Genomic DNA, 20,648 nt, shown 5'->3' on the forward strand with positions numbered 1-20,648 from the left:
ATTCATGGATGAAACATAAAATCGACCTTAAACTAAATATATATTTAAAAAGCTTTACTGAACAGGCTGCGATTACTAAACTGAAAGTTAGCCTTCCTAACTTGCATGTCTCCTCCTTCATTCTTTTTCATAAAATTCACTCTGCGAAATGCCGTTCTGTGCTGCAACGTCTAATTGCTCCCTAGCAGTGGTACCATTGCTCCCTGTGTCATGTTTTCAGACAAACTTTAAACTCTTTACCTCAGGTATGACTTGGACTGCGTAATCATTTATAGTATCTTAAATTCTTCCTCCATTCGACAGTCTTGGGTTTTCCTCACAAACATCCTGCTACTTAATAGTATGTACATACAAAATTGTAGTTTGACTTCATATTCCCTCATAAGTGGAAGAGGTGTTTTCACTAGTGCAAACCAATTTTACATAACCTATGATTTACTTAATCAAAAGTATGCAAATTACTGTCTAAAACTTTCTGAAACTGCAACCTGTTGGAAAGACCTATACAGCTGTTATAAGCATGAGGCTGCCCTAGAATTACTTTCTATTTTTCATAAATTCACTGTCACTGACACACCTCTGTCACCGTGAGCGCCGAGTACTGCTTTTGGCAAGTTGTGAGCATTTTTAACCACAATATGCTCTTGCTCTGCTGTCCCGGGAAGAGGCTACAAGGGTGATAGTAGCAGAGGGAGCTGGCAGAGGAAAACCAGTACAGGAAAGATGAAAGGTATCTTTAGCCCAGCAGCCATTATTGCCACCTCTTTGGTCTCCTGCATGATCCATGATGAAAGGTGTTAATCCTCCTGTAAAGACCACTCCATCATGATTAGCAGGGGTCAAAGAAGTAGCTCAATGTTTAAATTTTGTAAAAGCTTCTCACGTCTCTCTTTCTAGGTCCATATTTTGTAACTTCTTTTGCAAAATACCTCTTTCTTTTTGTCTTCTTTATAAACACACACTTTGGGAAAAATAAAAACTAATCCCAAACTGATTTCAGATGTATGCAGCTTTCCAGGATACAAGTCAATCATATCTGGTAACAAATAACCCAGACAGCTGACTAAACAATTAAGAAAACGCATCTTTAAAAATTCCCTGAATGCTGAGAAGTACCTGCCTCTGCGAACTGACAGAAATCCAAGCTGGATTTCAACGCTCAGGCTGCGCCAGCGATTCTTTGGAGAAACTCGCTGCCGTCGCGGAGCTGAGCCGCTTCTTCCCGCGCAGAGGCTTGGGGCGCGTGGACGGACGCAGACCGCGTCACCCACAGCACGGTGCTGGCTCTCCGGCTCGACCCCGCGCGTTGACACCTCCTTCTGCGGGGAAACCTGCAAAGAGCTGCCTGGGCCCCTGCCTCCTGGAAACGGTCCTCACCCAGCACTTTACCCTTGCAGTTGTTCAGTGGACGGCACCAAACTGTGTTTTAGTGTCAGCAACACTGAAATGTTTGATTTGGGTCTGTGTATCCTAATGCCAGCATGAAACATTTCTGTGGACTGCTGTACACACACCCCGGGGTGCAGCGCTGCCTCGGGCCTGCACAGAGAAACACCAGCGCTGCCGAACCGTAGGACACAGAGTTTGTCCCCTGCCTTGCCCTCAGCGAGGCGTTTCTGAGCAGGAGCATCTCCCAGCAAGCTGTGAAGCTTGGCTGCTTGAACCCGTTGAAACTTGGCTTAACTCGTTCTGTGTTTGTGACCATCACTAACGTGGAAGCGTGAGGCACTCCTGGGGGTCTCAGGAAATGACCAGGGGATCCACAGCAAACAGCACTAAGCCAGCTCTGTTTCAACCTCTTACTTTACATTAGAAGATGAACACAACCAGGGGTCGGAGGACAGCAGGGCATCCCTCTTTCAGGGCACCCCTCTTTCAGGGCACCGACCAGCCTTGGGGCTGTCAGGGATTCGGAGAAGCGCCCTCGTCACAGCCCCGACAGGAGCGCCCGGGTGCTTCGCTCGCCTCCTGCAAATCCCCCCCCGCCGAACGCCCGGGCCCGAGCCCCCCCCGCCGCCAGCGCCGGGAGAGGAGAGACACCCACCGCGACCCCGGGCCGGGGGCCGGCAGGGAGGCGGGCTGAGGGCCGGGCCCCGCCGCGGACCCCCCGAGGGAGGGGCCGCGCTGAGGCGGGCGCGGGGGGCAGTCGGAGGAGCGCGGAGAGCGCGGCGGAGGAGCCTCCCGGCCGCGGGGCGACGGAGGGGAGCGGAGGGGCCATGCCGGGGGCCGCCCCCGCCGCCCGCCGCCTCTGGCTCTGCGCGGCCGTGCTGGGGTGCCTGGCGGCGGCCAGGCCCCGCCGGAGAGGTGAGCGGCGCCGGGCCGGGCACCGAGACGGGGCGAGCGGCTGCGGGCGGGGCAGGGCCGGCGGCCGGTGAGCGGGAGGGCGCAGGCGGCGGGACGGGGCGGGCAGCGCTGCCTCGGGTCGGGTCCTTCCCCGTGTGCCCCAGCCCGGCAGTCACACGTAACTGGTGTCACTGGAAGAGGCTTGGCTTTACGCAGTGCCGAAATGGGGCTGTCGTGTCGCCGTGCACCTGCCGGGCGAAAGTCCCGGCCCGCCACCCTCCGGCCCTCTCCCTGGGCGCTGGCCGGGACCCTGCGGCCCCCCCCCCCAGCCCCTGCGCGAAGCGGTGTCTGCGGAGCTCCGGGTTTCTGAGGGAAAACCCACACAAGGAGTAGGCACGGTGGCATATCATATCGAGAACTGCTAGAAAATATTCTGTAAGTATGTAGTTTACATTTTTTTTAAAGGTTGCACATCTATTTACTACCTTTACAAAGTGCCCTTTAGGGTGTGGACATGAGTGGTTGAGAATTGTTTTAACACCCATTCAAGTAATGCTAATTATATACATATATATACGTATTACAGTGTGCACGTTGATTCTGTTATCTTTGTGGTTCCACATATAGGAGCACTCATATTCCTGTTCCGTGGTATCACGATACTGTCATGGCTACAACATTCACCGTCATGTTCTTTTCCGTGTCTCATCCAAGCAAATGGTATCTTTCAGGTCAATAGCTACATTTATTTTTATATTTTACTTTAAAAGTGTTATCCTAAACTTCTTCCAAAAAGTTAACTTCTGACTATTTTAGTGTTTCGAAAGAGTTGAAGTCCACGAATACATCTGAGCACTTTTGTTCAATGCAGCCCTAGTTCCAATTTCTGCCTTGGGGTGTTGATACCCTGCATCCTTTGCTGTCAGTTGATGCAAGAAAAAGCACATTCAGGCCCGGACTAATGGCACTGTTTGTTTATCTGTAGTCATTTGCCAGATCCTGGCCTTTGGACAGCAGGAGATACAAACTGATAAGCTATCCCTGCCCGAGGAACTGCGTTGCCAGTCCCACCACTCTGCCTTTGCCTGGCTATGCTACATGGGTGGCTCCTTCTCCCATCTCTGCTCTGGTTTACACCCAGTGGTCCTCAGTCCCAGACCACTCACATTGTGGACAGGTGGAAGATCATCAGCCCCTCCCTGCAAGATGGATGGGAGGAGAGATGTGAACAGGGAATTGAAAAGTCCTACCTTTGTGGAACTCATTTTCCACCCAAGTTCCTCGGGGGCGGTCATCAGGAACCACTTAACTACCTCTTTGTGGAAGATGAGCTCCTGTGTTGATTTCAGGAACCTCTTTGACTTTTGGTGGATGTGTGGTGTTCAGAGTACCCATTACCCGACCCAGTCTGTGGCAGTCGTGGTATGAACCCCAGCGTGTTGGCAGTAAGTGCCACTACGTGGGAGAGTGCTTTTCCCTGGCACTCGGCCCTATGGTCTGCCTAAAATAGTCCAAGCAGGACTGAAGTAACTGTGCCTCTCAGAAGACAATCCTCCAGAAACAGGTACCATTGTCACTTCAGAGATCTCATCTGTATGTCTTCCAGAAGGCCGGATGTATGTGTACGAGATTGTATATTTTTGCATTTTGATCTGTTCAGATAGATGTCTGGGAGAATCTGCCCAATATAGAAAGCAGCCAGGAAAACAGCTCTTGGAATAACCCAGAGTAACAAATACCAACAATGAAGTTTGGGTAGCAGATGGGGCAGATACATGGTATCCAAAATGCTGCATTAATCCTGAGATGAGCTATTGTTACGGAACAGGGATTTTTTCATAATATAAACTCAGGACTGGATTTAATCACGGGGCCTGAGCCTTTCAGTTGTGAGCAGTAGCTGTGATCCAGTGAAGCACTTCCTATTACTCATCCTCCAGCACAACGCTATCCTTGTGTTGAAGATGTTGCAAAAGTTGAACTCTTTTCCGGCTTAGGGTCACATTTCTCAGTATCTGGGAGGACCAAGTAGGTCTGGGATAGATCCAGGCAAAGCTCACTGTATTAATCCTGAAGACAGTCCGGAAAAAGCAAATACTGAACACAGGCAAAGATTTTCTGGAGCATTACAGCAAAATCCATATTTGTCATTCTGAGAATGAAGTTTGAAAGAATGCTTATATTAGCATTATTTCTTTTATAAATCCTGAATAAGGAAATCATTATTTCAGTGGAAAATGTAGCCAACTCCCCTCTTAAATGCCTGTGATTTGAGCAGGTCTGGTCTGCAGGGGTAACTGTTTCACAGTGAGCACAACATACATTTCTTGTATGTGTGTCCGTAAATATGATAGCTTTATTTGCTTCTGCTGTTGCTAGTGTTAGACAGCACATCAGTTACACTCAGATGTGTAATAAAATATTTTAATTTGCATTATTGATGGTGGTGGTTATTTTCAGTTCTGCAGAATCGGTAAGGAAAAGAAAATTAAAAAAAAAAATCAACCAGTTATGCAACATGAGATTTCCAAGCAGTAACTGTGGAAATACCAGCATACTTCTAAAAAGGAAGAAAGAATACACCAAGAGCTGGGTGACATTTTAAAGTGATGTGCGTAATGATAAGAAACTTATAATTTGGTCTTTAGTAGGATTTATAGCTCTATTACAAGTGAGTACAGTCAGCTGTTTTAAAGATCCATCAAAGGACGATCTAATTAAACTGTGGAGGAAAAGAAAATAAAGACTTGTCTCATGTCTGACTTGATTTATTAATGGAAGAGGTAACAGATATTAATTGTTTCAGGAGTGATTCAGTTACAGGAAAGAAAACTCCTGAGGGTGCAGTATGAAAGGGAGAATTCCAATAAAAAAGAGAAGACAGGAAGAAACTTTCACCATGGTTCGTAAACTGCTTGTGCTGAAGCTTGCTTGGAAAACATTTCAATAACACACATGACTGACCCGTGATTCTTCAAGGGCTTTTCCTCAAATTTCAATGAGGGATGAATTCTCAGTAAGGTCAACTTGTACGGACATGAATAGCCTACAGGCTACTACAAGCAGCTCAGAAGCACAGTGGTGGCACAGTCAATCACATTGACTTCCAACTGCCCTTAGAGGAGAGAAGATAAAGCTATTGTTACCTGCCTGGGTAGCCTAAAGCCACATCAGATTAAATCTTCACTCTTTGAAAGACCATAGGATTCTCATACTGTGCTTGAAAGATGTGAAGTCTGTTCTTGCACTAGGGCATCTTCTCCATTTAAAGGAGGGGAATTACCTGATCTTAAAACTGGCTTATAAACGTGGTTATCTGAACAATGGTATGAAAGGATGTGGTAGATACCACATTATTGCACGGTTTGGACCAAAATATGTTTGTAATCAGTGACACAATTACACTATGCAAAATGCGGGATAAATACAAAAAAAAAACTAGGAGAGAAAACTGAAGGTCAGACTATTAATAAGAAAAATGTAAGATTACGGAACTTTGCTTACAGGTGCATTTTTTTTAATTCATTAGTACCATAGTAGAGGCAAGAATTAAGATTAACTGTGTCATTCAGTATAACCTGAAATGCCATTCACAGTCAGCATCAGTTGGTATCCATTTTTAAAAGCAAAGTAAATAGTTATGTTTATTTAAAAAGTTATTTATTTATAAACATTCTTGTACTTTATTTTTCCCTACTTTCATTTCCCAAGCATATTCCTGACCAAGAATGGCTGTTCAGTACGTTGCATGCAAATATGCCATTAGCCAGAACTTTTACTTACACTGTCTCTGACAGGAGCCATCTCAGCTTCCAAAGATCAGCCCAGAAATTCTGGCATTCTCCTTTGGGTCTGAATGAGTCTGCATTTAAAAAGAACTGTTGTAAAGACTTCTTCAGATTCTGATTCTTCATTTTATGTACCAGCAATTTTGAGATTTTTGGGGGGGGGGCCACAAGTTCACTTAAATTTCCAAAAATGTTTTTCAGTTGTATGTATTATATTAAAATTTAGCATGTCAGTCATGTGGCGACTTAAAATGTGGAACTAAATATCTATCCATTTCCTTATACACTTCTGCTATGATGTGCATTTATATATGCAAAATGTATGCAACTACCTCTCATCCATTTGAAGGAATTCTTAATTTCATGCATAGGAACCCTGTAAGGTGGTAGCTTATTTGCAAAAGACCTGTGGCTAATCCTTATTCCTCCTGAGGTAAGATTTTGATCCTCTCATATATGTGACACCCGATTTTTATTCAGGTTGTTAGGATTCATAAACATCAGTGGAACTAGAAGGTCAAAATCCAGAGAGAAAGTATAAACATGTTGCTTTGCTTTTATATCTGGGGTAAATGCCTAACACAGTTATTAATTTGCATTTATTGTGTATTTAAACAAGGGAATGTTACCACAAGATGAATTCTATTAAATTTTAGAGTGCTAACATACCTGTTTGTTGTTGTTACTAACCTACCTATTTGTTATTACTAAGACTTCAATATGTTTTTCAGTAAAAGTATTTTTAAATCATATTGCGATATCTCCATAGATTCCAGTTAAAAATACTTAACACCAGCTTTTCTAACACACTTGTTGGACATTCTGTCTTCATATTCGTGATACTCTTGCTCCACAGTTCTTGAATGCTCTCCTGGTGGGCATCGGATCCTGCAGAGCCCTTACCGAAGTGTTGATTTTGATTCATCCCACCTCCAGCAATCAGCTATTCAGGATTTAATATGTGACCATTCCCTAACACCAGGATGGTATCGCTTTATGATTTTTGATAAGCCTGCTGAGATGCCAACCAAGTGTGTGGAGGTATTGTTACAACTCACTTGTTTATGAGAAGCACACATTTGTCTTAAGAATTTTTCAGTAGTATAGGTATAAAAAAAGAATAGAGTTATGGAAACTGATGTGGAAGAATGCAGAGCGCTTTTTCTCTCTAAGTACTTGAGTAAATTGAAATGTGTTAACTGAACAGTAAAGTCTTGTGTGTTGAAAATTTTACACTGAATGGGCAATAGCAGAGGACGACAAAGTACATCCCTTTCAGAGCACACAAAACCTTATTCGTAGTCACTGTTAAAGAAGATTTTCTCAGTGGCAGCGTAGCAGGGGTGTCATGTTGTAAAGCTGCGGCTATGTGATGGTCAGTCTGCTAGGAAGGCTGTGTGAAAGCATTGCAGCCACATGAATCCAGTAATTGTGGAGCTTTTAAGGTCATCGTGTTAGAGAGAAGAGATTACTCTTTAAAATTACTTGAACTAACAGGGCTAACTGAAGATTAGTTGCCTTGTCATCTGCGAGTACTTGGAATATTTAATACTTTAGACTTGTAATGCTAGACTTTGGAGCTGTTCCAGCATCTCTGCAATAGTTGTACTCTAAGGAGATGCATCTTTGTAGTTTCCTATTTTAAAACATTTCCTTGTTTTAAAAAAATGTCAATAGAATATTTCGCCTGTGATTTTTGTAATGAATTGAAATTGCCTGGTCAGTCCTTAAAAAAAGAAAAGAAAAGCCCAACAATGAAACACCTTTAAAGGAGTACAAAACATTTAAAGCATACTAATAAAATTAAACTGAGTTTATAGCATCGCCTCTTATTTAATTTTTCTTTATTTTTATTAAATGTTTGCAGCATTATAAAGTACCTTTAATGCACAGCTGACTCCAGGACTCAGAGGACTGTGTTGCAGAGGCTACTGTTATCCAGGCTTTTATACTGCAAAAAAACTAGCAAAAAGTGTGATTCCTGAAGGACTTTCTTTCAGTTAGATACAAACAAATTAACTCATTAGTTGTATTTTCTCAAAATGGATACTTTTATACAAAGAACCAGCATGAGAAACCATGGGAAAAAAGAATGTGGTTTTTCAGAACAGAGGTTAGACGAGCAAGGTAGCTGCTCATATCATCTAGGAAAGTTTTAGAAATCTGATCAAAGTTCTCGGTGCTTATTAAATATTTGGTAAGGATAGGCTACCATCCTAATACAGAGGAGACCAGATAACACAGTTGGAAAGAGATTGATTCAAAACTTACTCAGCAAATGAAATTTGTGCACTGACATCGGCTTCTATGCATCTGTTGACAAAAACAAGACATGTATTTTGAAATATCAAAGTCAAAACACTAAAACGAAACTAAAATGGATGTCTTGTTTGGGAAGTTTCCTCCTTTCTTTCCCTGTAGGAGAACTTTTATTATAGCTATATTTAATATAGCTGTAATATTAGAGCCTTGAATCTATCACAAAGGGCAGATAAAACATGTCAGCTTGAACACCTTTAGTTGCTGCTCAGTATATGTGTGTTCTACCCTATGCTGTGCTCTGTTAGCATTCACACAGTCAGTTACTCCGGGTTAATAGGTGCAGAGTAACTCACTAAACCCTAATACAACTGTTGGCTTTTTTGGACAGAACACTCAGGTGTGGCTCCCGGTTAAGTTCTTCAGTCACTAAATTATAGCCTGTCTCTAGAAACACAAAATCATTAGACTCACAGAAGGACTGAAGTCTCTTTGTTGTCTATTGGTATTCAACCTTGAGGGGGGAAATAAGCAAGCCTTCAGTTGTACTGTCTAAACTTTGCTAAAAGCTCATGCAGGAAATTAATTGAATACATGTGTACCTCTCATTAAAGCACAGCAACAGTTTGATATAGCATTAACCATTTTCTGATGTTTTTCTCTGGTGCTGAAGATGAATCGCTGCGGTACTCAAGCCCCTGTCTGGTTGTCTCTGAGGGAGTCAGAATCCATGCCTCGACCCAGTGAGATCAAACAGTTAACAGCTTGTGCTACATGGCAGTTTTTCTTCAGCACTTCAAAAGACTGCTGTCTCTTCCGAATCCCTGTCAGCGTGAGGAACTGCGGAGATTTCTTTGTTTACTTACTGCAGCCCACCCAAGGGTGCATGGGGTATTGTGCAGAAGGTGAGAAAACGCATGCTTAACTCAACCAAGTGTGTGTGTATATATGAGCAAGTGTGTTTCTCTGATAATATGGTTGAGCAGAAATGTCTGGAAATAGTTATACGTGATAAAATTTCTTGCAATGCTTACTTTTAATATTGGTATGGTAGAAAAATTATTTGGTATGGTAAGGTGGGTTCACACCACCCCTTCTTAACTTACATTTAACACTCAAGTATTGTTCAAAGCCCCAAAACTTAAGAATTTACATTTTCCATATGATGAAGTGGGGATATAAGACACATCTAGAAGTCAAAATTCAGAGTACCAACAATGTCACTCATACTCTGCAAATACCCGTTACTCAATATGCATAGAATTACGTGTCAGAGTAAATTTTGTTTAAGGACTTGACCAAGCTATATTTATATCAGTTATGGTTTAGCATCATTAGGAATGTTTTTCGTACTGTAACTCTTTTATCATTTTTCTGGAGAGTGTAAATGTTGTTGCTAGAAGAAAATCCAACACAGACATGCTCTACTGAAACACACTTTATTAGAATTATGAGAAAGAACTAAAGTGGAGTCGTTTTGCAATGTCTCGTGTTGTCTTGGACCCTTGTGCTGCAAAAGTGTGCTGGTGTTAACAGCTCAAAACTTCAGTATTCCATTATTCATGTCAGGTGTTTTAGATAAGGAAGGCATGGTTAAATCCTTAACAGTTATAAATACTGTGAAATAGTGAGAAACTAATGTAGTAGGAAATTCTTCTAGCTCATATAACACACCATTGTGAAAATACTAGCAATATTTTTATGCATCACACACTGTGTTGCTCGAAATTGTATTCTCTATCACTGACTGCTTTCAAAAGTAATAGTAAAGCTATCAGTGGATTTTCTGGTGGTTTACTGGCCCATCATGATAGCTTTAGGTCCTCACTATACCTTTAGGTCCAATTGTAAGGCATTCTTCAAGGGTTTATTGACAGAAGAACAATGCCAGAATTGGGACATTTCAGCATGCAAGTGACTGAAGCAATGGAGAACTCCTGCACTGTAGGACTTTGCATTTACTTTGCATGATAGCTCACCAAGAGGAAAGAGGATAAAAAAACCATAGGCAGCGAGCCAGCAAATTTTTACTGCCTCAAAATGAAGTAGGCAAGAATCATAGCTCTGATTTGGCTCTGCTGAATACTGTAAATCTGAAACACGTTTTGATTTTAAAAGCCCTCATTTAAGATGATGTTTTCATGCGAAGTGCATCGTACTCTTGTGCTGCTTTTTGTGTCTAGGTTACTGTGTGTATTGTGTCTTCTCTTTAACGCTTGGTAGCTGTAAACGCTTCATGCAAATTTTCAAACAGTCTCTACATGCTGAGGAATTCATTGTGTCATTGAAGTGTGGAACATGAAAATCTGCTCTTCATTCTGTTTTCTGAATGGGGTTTTCAGTGTTGCTGCTGCCCTTTTGACTTCGTTTGAGTGGAGTGACTAACCTCTTTCTACTCCTGTTACAAATGTACTGACTGGTATTTTCATATTTAATCAAACTTCCGCTTTTTTTTCTTTCATAACATTCAAAGTACCAAACAATAGCAGCACACAAGCACTTTTTCTTGGGCTCGTATAGGAAAGATAACTTTTTCTCAACGCAGGACTGCACTGAATTTGGCTGTCCAGGGTTACAGTTAATGAATAAGCATTCAGATCTGGATTTGGGGAGACAGAACATACATTCAAGAGAGTTTAATTCCTTTTGATTCACTAACAACATCTATAAGTATTGGCTGGGTACATCTGCAGTAAAAAATGTAGAGGTGGCAGAACGTTCTGTAGCCTTCCTCCTAGATGTAGCCGATCTACTTGTGATTTCCAACACAAGGCTTTGTACTGACTGCTACTATAATTGTATATGAATCAGATTACAAGATTGCTTCTGTTCTGCTAATTTGTACTTCAGTTAGTGTCTTGTGATATTTGGTATATTTTTAACATAGGGCAATAATTTAAGAGTGTTGGTGTACGTACTTTGTATGTGTGTGAATATACAATTTAAGAACAATTTGTAGTTGTTTCCGATGCAAAGCCACAGACTTGTGATCCTGAGGGAATGGAATTTCAGGGTGTCTGTAGCAGTGAGCATTTAGTTTTGCTTTTCAAGATTTTCTGTGCATCTGTGACCCAATAATGTCAATATTTAGTCATATTCTGTCTTTAATAAAATATATTCGTGTTATCAACAATATTGTTGGATCTGTTGCAAAATGAGCAGTTTGGAAGTAATTTCAGACCTTGAATTACAAAAGTACTTTCTCAGGATAAAGTACCAAAATTTTAAAAAGTAATTTTAATAAGGCTGATTACTTTGATTCTTTGGGATTCAAATATAAGATGAATGTACAAACCGTACTGTTGTTTGTTCTATTCCTTTTTACATAGACTTTTTTTTTCATTTTGTTTTTCCCCTTTCTTCATAAGTAGAGAAAATAGGTATTTGCCTGACAGAAGACTTTCCATGTTGCTCTCTCTTGTCTGGTAATATACTTAATTTTATTTTATTCCCTTGGTTTTGTTTTTTTTTTCCCCCTCTTCAGCACCTTCCTGTGGGCTGGAATATAATCAAAGGCTGATAAAGAGTTTTTTCTCCTTTTAATAACTAGTAAAAGGAACATGCAGATTTTCTCCAATTATCTAAGCAATTATGAAATTATATGAAAATAGGTAAATATTATATAAATTATAATAATTATAAGCATACAAAAAAAGGTAAATATTATCAGTGTATTAATTGGCAAAATATATGCCAATGTCATTTCATTAGAATTTTTTTTTTGCACAGAATAAAAAGCACAAACCACACTTCTGTTTGACTAGGTAAACTGGCTCCTTCATCTCCACCCGTGTCACCACCGCTACCAGCAATTCCTGAAGTTGTAGCAGAGTTGATCAAAGGCAGCATTTACCTGAAGTGTACCTTTCGCGTTCCTTTTGCAAACAGCTCAGTCGGATTCATTGTAACTTGGTCAAGACTTTCTCCTGAAGGTATCAAAGAAGAACTGAAACATGAGACAGTGGTTCATACATTCTCACTTCTAGAACTAGATGGGATAAATGTCAGACTTGGAGACAGGGTATGTTAAGAATAATTATAATCTCTCCCTATCTTGGTAAATCTGTTATTTATCCTCCGTAGCTATTTTATGTAAAGGCATATGGTTTCATAAATGCTCAGTAGACACTAACAGTTAGACAGTCTTAGCACCTTGCTGTATAATTTTTCTTGTGAGAAGCATATTGACTGTAGTTGTTGTTTACACCAACAGTGCCCATACGTGGAAATACCACAGAATATATCAGTAATTATCTCTGCCATTAAGGTTTGGAGACTGTCTGTCTCAGTACAGTATAGTGTGTCTCCAGGAAAGAAATGTTTATTCAAGTTATATCTTCTTCACCCTCTACCATGATTTTGTTTGATACTGTAAATTAAGATGATTTTTGTATTGAACTGCATCGAAGTGAGAGGCTATAAGAGCTAGAGATTGTGAGAAGCTATGTTGTTGATTCATTAGATACAATTCTTTTCTCTGAATCAATAATTCTGCTTGATAGCTTTGTCTCTAGGATCAGATTTAAATAGTTTTATATCTGCCATCAAAAGCAGTGGGAGTACTTGCATTAACTTGCATGGTAGCAGAATCAAGATCTAGGCTCTCACGGTGACGTTGGGAAGCTTCAGCATTGGAAAGTCAGTAGGCTTTCTACCTGTGTATACCAAAATACAGGTTATTTTTTCCTGGCCAAAATAAAAACCAAAAAAGCACATGGTTGGTTTGCATGTGCATGTGTGTTCAAGCCAAAGCCAGGCTGCTTGGATGGTGTATGGGCAATAATAGCAATTGCCAATTCTCAAAATTCCTTTCGGGACTCTGTGAATAGTTGCCTGACAATGTTAAATCAGTGGCAGTCAAACGGAAAGGCACCTGCTGCTGCCATGAATCCTTGGTTTTCTCAGGATCTCAAATATTGCACGTATGGACAACACATCTCAAAACGGATACAGCAAAATAAACAAACAAAAAATGCAAAACCAAAGCAAAACCACAGTGTCTGGTAGCAGGGTAACATGTTCCATGGTAGCATGGAACAGGAAATTCTTCAGCTTGAAAAAAATTATCCATGCCCATAACACCAGGAAAAAAGTATAGTAAGAAGAGGAGGAGGAGAGGATGATTGTTTTGCATAATCTAAGATCTAATGGGCACTCAACAAAATTAAAACGCAACAAACATGAAACAGACAAAAGGAAGTTAATAATGTAATAAATTATAGAATGCATTTCCACAAGATGTGATGGGGCGCAGAAATGCTCCAGGAGGGATTTGTTAAATCTGTGGAGAGTTAGGTGCTTGTTAAACATGACGGTTTGTGTGTTGCCCTTAGTTCAGGAAGTCTCTGCACCACTGGTGGAGTGTGCCAGGAAAAGATCTTGGGACTCTCAGTCTGTTTCTGTGTTTTTCTTAAGCAGCACCACTGGCAATTGGTAACTTCTGGTGGGAACAGAAGACTGTGTGTGATGAGCCCATCAGACTGACCCATGATGGCTGGGTTTTATCTTCACATGACCAATTCATAACAAAAATGTATTCTATTATTTTGGGATTTGCCTTACAGGTCTACTGTAGCAGTTCTGCTTTTTTCATGGAAGCACCAGATATACAAAGCTCTTCTGTTGAAAGCAAGGAATTTTTTGCTGGCATTAAGGTAATTTTGAAAGAAAATAATGTTTTACTTTATTGTAGTAGGAGTCTTTCTGAGTATTGCTGCAGCAGTCTGTTCATGGAGCTGTTGGAGCAGGTCCAGAGGAGGGCGACAAAAATGATCCAAGGGCTGGAGCACCTCTCCTGTGAGGAAAGGCTGAGACAGTTGGGGCTGTTCAGCCTGGAGAAGAGAAGGCTGTGGGGAGACCTTATTGCGGCCTTTCAGTATTAAAGGGGGCGTATAGGAAAGGTGGGGAAAATCTTTTTAGCAGGGCCTGTTGTGACAGGACAAGGAGTAATGGCTTTAAACTAAGCGAGGGTAGATTCACAGTGGATATAAGGAAGAAATTTTTTACAATGAGCTGGTGAAACACTGGAACAGATTGCCCAGAGAGGTAGTGGAGTCCCCATCCCTGGAAGTATTCAAGGCCAGGTTGGATGGGGCTCTGAGCTCTGAACAGCCTGGTCTAGTTGAAGATGTCCCTGGTCACTGCAGGGAAGTTGGGCTAAATGACCTCTAAATGTCCCTTCCAGCCCAAAGCATTCTATGATTCTATTCTATTCTCTGATTAGAAGGCACTCAAAATGTGTCAACTGGTGAATAAATAGAGCAAGATGTTAGCTATAGTGAACTTAAATTTCCCAAGAAGAAGAGTCAAAGCTGTTTCTGTGATCCCCGTGTACTCAAGGTGCCGGAAGGCTGAATCAGCAACTTGCACGAGTTACACCAATTTAGTGAAAGCCCCAGCCTCCAGCAGGTAGAGCTGACTCGGGCGCTGTATTTGTAACCTGAGGAGGCCCACAGCTCAGCCTTGAGCCCTGGCACGCTGTTCTCCACTACATTTGACTGCCGCTGGCGTTTCTAGAGTGATTATGGCCCACGCCAACAGACTTGGCCAGCGCGGGGCTCGCGGGGTGGCCTCGGCCAGGGCCTCCTCCTAACTGGCCATGGGCATGAGGGACCATGGAGACCAGCCCGGTCTGGGCTTACAGGAGGAAACTGGGACCTGAGCTGTGCCATGCCACTTAGTCATTTTAGTTTCCAGAAGTTACCGAGAGAATACATTTTTGTGGTGTTAATGTGGTTTGCTAATTGCTTACCTTTCCAGATAGTCTTTACTCTTGCCTTTTACTTATCCTTGCCCCTTATTCTCAAGACTCTTGCTGCCGTGTCCACATCATCTCCCCAGTATGCCGCTGCTCTTCAGACCATCTAAATAAGCCTGATGAAGTGGAGCAGGCTGCGCATCATGGCATTCAGTCTTTTTAGTTGTTTTTACTTTACTCCTAGCTGGTTAATAAGCAATGTTGTAGCTCACCAACAAAGATTGCATTTTAAGTACAATTTCTTCTGTGCTAGCTACATCCAGAAACATACAATATATCAGAAGATGGGAAGGAATACAGACTGGCAATAGAAAGTAGCATTCCTATTACTTGTCCTGAATTTAGCCAGCTTGAAAGTGACTGCAAAATCTCACTAACATTAAAAACTATTGATAGGGGTAAGTATTATCCTGATATTTGTTGCATTTTCTATGTTTAATATGTTTTTCTAAATATTCCCGCTGGTCCGCTTCTTTGGAGAAGCTGTTACATTGTAAAATACTTTCTAAAATGTTAAAACAAAATATTCACAGGCTGTATATGCTGTTGCTGAAAGCATGGAGGAATGTGTCCATAATCCATTACTTGTTGAAACTGGCAGGTGTTTTTGGCAGCTGTGGATATTGGAGCCATATTCTTTAACTTGAATAGACAGAATACCATAATACTTGCAAAGTTCGTAATTCAGTTCATTTTGTTGACCTTTTGTGTTGCAAATATTGTATATTCAGTTGTGAAGTCTTCATTCTTTACTATTATTATCGTTTTCTGTAGTACTTTCTCAAGCCACAAGTCCTGTGAGTGCCGGGAGGAGGCTTACCTATGCAGACAGCCATTTTTGTTACATCAGCAAGATTATAATGATTTTCATTTGGCTATCAAACTGGAAAATACAAAACCATTTTACTGGGTGTGTGTATGAAGATATAGAGAGGGGGGTTTGCGTGACCAAACCCAAGGAAAATGCGTAGTTATTTTAATTTATGAAAATATATGTAAGTTATCTATATTAGCAGCAGTATACAAAATGTGACTCGTTTAGAGGAAAACTTGCTAATGATGTGTTTTCATTAAAACAGGTAAAGAGCAGTTAGGTTTAAACTTGGCTCTTTCTTCTTGTCATGTGGATCTTCTCCAGAAACCCTGCAATAATGGAATCTGTAGTCAAGCTATAGTTTATTTCACTGCTGTGACAGACTTTATGCAGGATGGAGACAGAACTACCAGAATTGCGGTCGAACCTGTATCCAGTGAGAATTTCCTGTGGAATGGCTATATTCCAGAAAGCACACAGGTTGAAATCTTTGTGTTAAGCTCTGTAAAAGCAACTGGCCAGAAATGTGGTTGATGTAAATGAAGCTTCTATTTCAGTTGTGACATGCTGGCTCACACCAAGATTTCTAAGTGGTCAATTTTCCATTGTTTTATTTTCATTTAAATGCTGCGTTTTCATGTGAATTAAGTTTATGTGGATTTTGGCTTTTGTGTTTGTTTTTTTTTAATATTTGTATATGAATATGACTACTTAGATTGATTAAAAGCATAATACAATGTATTTATTAGAAAGTAAAGTAGTATAATAAGGTAAATAATGTGCCTGTTTGTTTCTTAATCTGACATGGCTTACTGTGTGCTTCTTTATTTTGAAGATTACAGTAAAGGATCTACCCACTGCCTATTGCTACTCATTTACTGACCCTCATATAATTACGTTTGATGGCAGGTAATCACTGGATTGCTGCTCTTAATTTTAAGTGGGTTTTGGTTTTGTTTTGTTGGGGTATTTTTAAATCTATGCTGGTGATACAAGTTAGCTGTAGTTTTCTACAACTGTGCTCTGCTTTTGATACTCTGTCTTGGACAATAAGGATAAGCATGCTGTAGCTAGTAAAAGCTTGCCAGTCATGATGATGATTGTAAAGTTTGTATTTCTAAATGCAAGTTTTGGATTCTTGCAAAAGAGTGAAGAAAATAGACTATTTCCATTTTTGAAGAAGTGTGCCAAGTACATCTACAGCATAGTTTTCCTGTTTCTGTGTGTCAGTATCTAAATCACTGTGTAACATTGTGGTAAGTTCATTAATGGCATCGGAAGCGACTTACTCGCTATTGTCACTTGCACTTCACTGACCACCTTTCTGAAGTGAAGACAGCTTCCTTGGCCATAGCTGGCATGCCTTTTGGTATACTTCTCTCTTTCAAAGTGTTTCTAGTTCATGGAAGGTGTCAAAACAAGCACAGGTTCCACACATGGGCTTGTGTATTCTCTGCTCAGCAGAAACACATTTCTTCAAGCAGCAGGGTGAGAGGAAGATAGTATGTTGCCTCCAGAAAAGGATGTTCAGCCCAGGACCCTGTTCTTCTTGTGAACTTGATAAAGGAAGGGAAAAGACAAGTTGTAAGTGCTTCTCTGATAGCACTGTGACTAGTAATAATAGTAATAATAATAATAAAGTCACTGAGGTTATCCTGATCTTGTAGTTCATCCTTCAGTGGAAATTATAGGGGTGGCTTCACTGGGCATTTTGACAATCGATGCATTGTGATCAACCTTTCTTATGAAGCAGTGGTGCTGTGGGGAAAGAACTTTCTTTTTAAGGGTAAAGTCTGTCACTACTTTGTTTTACAATCTGGGGAAACAAATAGAAAAGGAACTGTCCTTACTGAATCACAGGTAATCCTATGCAGTCCCAGTAGGGTAGCCATCTGCAGTTTGTCTGCTGGCCCATTATACACAAAGACAATCGCCATTCTGCAATTAACTGTCAAATGCCATCTATAGCCAAGAGGCTGTTAAACTTGCAGCAAAAGTTTGTGGTTTTTCCTTCCCTCAACCCCATTGAATCATTAAATTGGCTATTTTAGCCTCGCTTCAGGGAACAGATGGCTACCCTAAGGAAAAAAAAGGAAGTTGCTATTTATGGTTTTCATCTCAAATAATTTTCAAATCTTTGGGAATAAGCACTCCCCATCTCCATCTTAATACAGCAGACCTTTTGAAAAGTATGTGACTCTCTAAACCATTTTGTCAAGGGTGCTTGTGCAGTCTTCAGCAGCTGCCTCCCACATATGCGCTGTTATGCATCTTATTGCCCTCACCGCATAGGTGTACTGCTGTAGAAGCACAAAGGTTGAGAAGTATCCTCCGCTCCCCTGCCATAAGCATCATAAAAAAAAACCAAACAAAAAACAACAACAAAGAATGGCCATGGCTTTATGGTTATATTTCCATTCATAACCATTGTCTACATGTCACTCATGATCCTTCTTTTTTTCCTTATTTTTCTGCTGTAAAACAAGTTTAATTTTTTTGATTTAGATCTGCACAGAGGAAGATATGTTTGAGAACAGATGATGTTTGTTCAGAACAAAGTTGTATGTTGGTTTGTGGGCTGTGCTGTTTGGTTTTTCTGATGCAGGAAAATGAGTTGCAGTGTGAAAGTTGACCAAATATTAGAAATCTGATTTAAGATAAAGTTGCCGACATGTGGTGATACAGTGATTTTTATAACCGAGGTGGTATCACATGCTATTCTTTTGATTCCAGACTCTATGACAATTTTAAAACTGGAACATTTGTTCTCTATAAGAGTACATCTCGAGATTTTGAAGTTCATGTTCGCCAGTGGGACTGTGGAAGCCATCACTACCTGGCAGCCTGTAATTGTGGCTTTGTTGCCAAAGAAGGAAGTGATATAATTGCATTTGACATGTGCAGTGGTCAGCTGCGTGAGTCACAGCCACATTTATCAGTAATAAGTAGAGACACAACAGCAAGCAATGTCAGAATCACTGAATCCTACCTAGGAAGAAAAGTAACAGTAAGTAGTAAATAAGTGCTTGCCAATGTAATGGTTATCTCAACAATTATTTTTACCAATTCACACCAATTTTGGAACTAAAACATGCTTTATTTTCTGCGGTTAAGCAGTAAAATAGTGTTTATTTTGCAATCATAGTCTTTTGGCCAGTGTTTCGCTTGTAAGTGAAGGATGTTGTCCTCGAAATCAAGGATGTTTCAACAGGCATGCATTTCGGGAACCATGTTGTCAATCACAGTATACAACCTTTGTGTGGAAGGTGCAGTTTTCAGATTCAATATGCACTTACTTATCAGCCCTAATGCTCCAAAATGTATGCTCTGTTTTGCTCATGCCAGTGTTACACAGGAAGGCTGTGCATACAGATAATTAAGTATGCCAAATGATATCCACAGAATTAGAAGTGTGGATGGTTTCTCTAGAGGATGTGGCCCTCAAATAAACATTCACATTTGCTTTTGTGATTTCCTGTACCTTTTCTTTTTTATGTAGAATTGCTGTAGGACTCCACTGAACTTCAGATGAAGCAGAATGTAAAAATGAAGCCCTTAACTGCTCTTTAATCACTCTGTTGGTCTGGAAGGCAAGCCATAAAAACAGATACGCCTTTTCAACCTGGGTTTGCCTATTGGTATAAGACTATTTTAAATATTTAACTTTTTTCTGAAGCACCTCATGTGAATACTTCAGATATTAAATATTAAGATGACATTAGGCAACAGAGAAATTGAAAGGATACTGACGAACCAGAAAAATTAACTGACTTGCTCAAATTCATACAGCACGTTAATAATAGAAACAGCATTTAAACTTGTAGTGAATTTTGTTCTAGAGACTTCTAGTATTTCTTTGAAGAGATTCTAAAGTTGCCTAAAATTAAATAGTAAATATTTGAGACTGTTCTGAGCTATCTAGAACATTGCAGATAGCTTTGCAAGTAGAAAGTGCGTCTATATTAAGCTTTTGACACAGGGAATCATGTAGCTGACAAAAAGAAAGTTGAGAAGTTCCTGCCAAAGGGTCTATTCGTATTACTAGAATCATCCCTTTCCATTCCTAGCATGTGAATAGTGAGCAGCCCAGCTGATCCTTGATTCTCTGTGGTTTTGAGGTCACTGACCTTACACAACACACCTGCTAATGATGGATGAATCTTATGAACCTATAGTGCACTGTCTAGCTGCCTGCTAATGTTGGGATGTGTAGAGTTTTTATTTACAGGGCTTCATGAGAAGAAGAAATAATAAAATTTATCTGATCCAGAGTAGTTAGACCCAGAATTTAATGGGATGTCTTTATATGCCTGGCGTTTTCCAATTGTTCCTTGCCAATAAGCATACCTGATTTTAATAGGTAAAATAAAAATTGTGTTTCTCATGATGGTATCATCAATCTATTTTTAGGTTTTGTTTTCTTCTGGAGCTTTCGTCCGTGCTGATGTGAGTGAATGGGGAATGAGCATAACGCTTAGGGCACCCAGTTCAGATTACAGACATACAGTGGGACTCTGTGGCACCTTTGATGGACGCGCAGAGAATGACTATCACACTGCGAGTGGGGTGGAAATCCCAAACCGTGCCAATGTTCCTTTTTCTTTTATTAAGGAATGGAGGTAAGAAAATAATTCTGTTTCAATCAATGTCATAATTTTTGGTTCAACCTGTCTTTCACACTCTTAAAAACTAGTCAAAGTAAGAATAATAAAAAAAATTCTCCCTAACTTTTGAAGTTAATGTTAGA

The 20,648-nt window shown here is 40.6% G+C and overlaps 1 protein-coding gene across 3 annotated transcripts in view; it reads left to right on the plus strand.

Moving 5' to 3' along the window:
* The first annotated feature begins 2,206 nt into the window (after window positions 1-2,206).
* Window positions 2,207-20,648, plus strand: part of VWDE (von Willebrand factor D and EGF domains) — a 39,801-nt gene continuing 21,359 nt past the window's right edge. For all 3 annotated transcript variants that reach the window (XR_012763769.1, XM_075419252.1, XM_075419253.1), the window contains exons 1-10: window positions 2,207-2,304; window positions 6,928-7,112; window positions 9,004-9,235; window positions 12,095-12,351; window positions 13,895-13,984; window positions 15,341-15,485; window positions 16,167-16,381; window positions 16,737-16,810; window positions 18,635-18,908; window positions 20,312-20,520. Coding sequence is in view for 2 of the 3 variants with exons in the window: in XM_075419252.1 (XP_075275367.1) it covers window positions 2,217-2,304; window positions 6,928-7,112; window positions 9,004-9,235; window positions 12,095-12,351; window positions 13,895-13,984; window positions 15,341-15,485; window positions 16,167-16,381; window positions 16,737-16,810; window positions 18,635-18,908; window positions 20,312-20,520 (1,769 nt within the window). In the remaining variant the exon portion in view is untranslated. The remainder of the gene's footprint in view (window positions 2,305-6,927; window positions 7,113-9,003; window positions 9,236-12,094; window positions 12,352-13,894; window positions 13,985-15,340; window positions 15,486-16,166; window positions 16,382-16,736; window positions 16,811-18,634; window positions 18,909-20,311; window positions 20,521-20,648) is intronic.

Source organism: Opisthocomus hoazin, chromosome 4, assembly GCF_030867145.1.
Source record: "Opisthocomus hoazin isolate bOpiHoa1 chromosome 4, bOpiHoa1.hap1, whole genome shotgun sequence".
In the NCBI taxonomy this organism is placed as follows: domain Eukaryota; kingdom Metazoa; phylum Chordata; class Aves; order Opisthocomiformes; family Opisthocomidae; genus Opisthocomus; species Opisthocomus hoazin.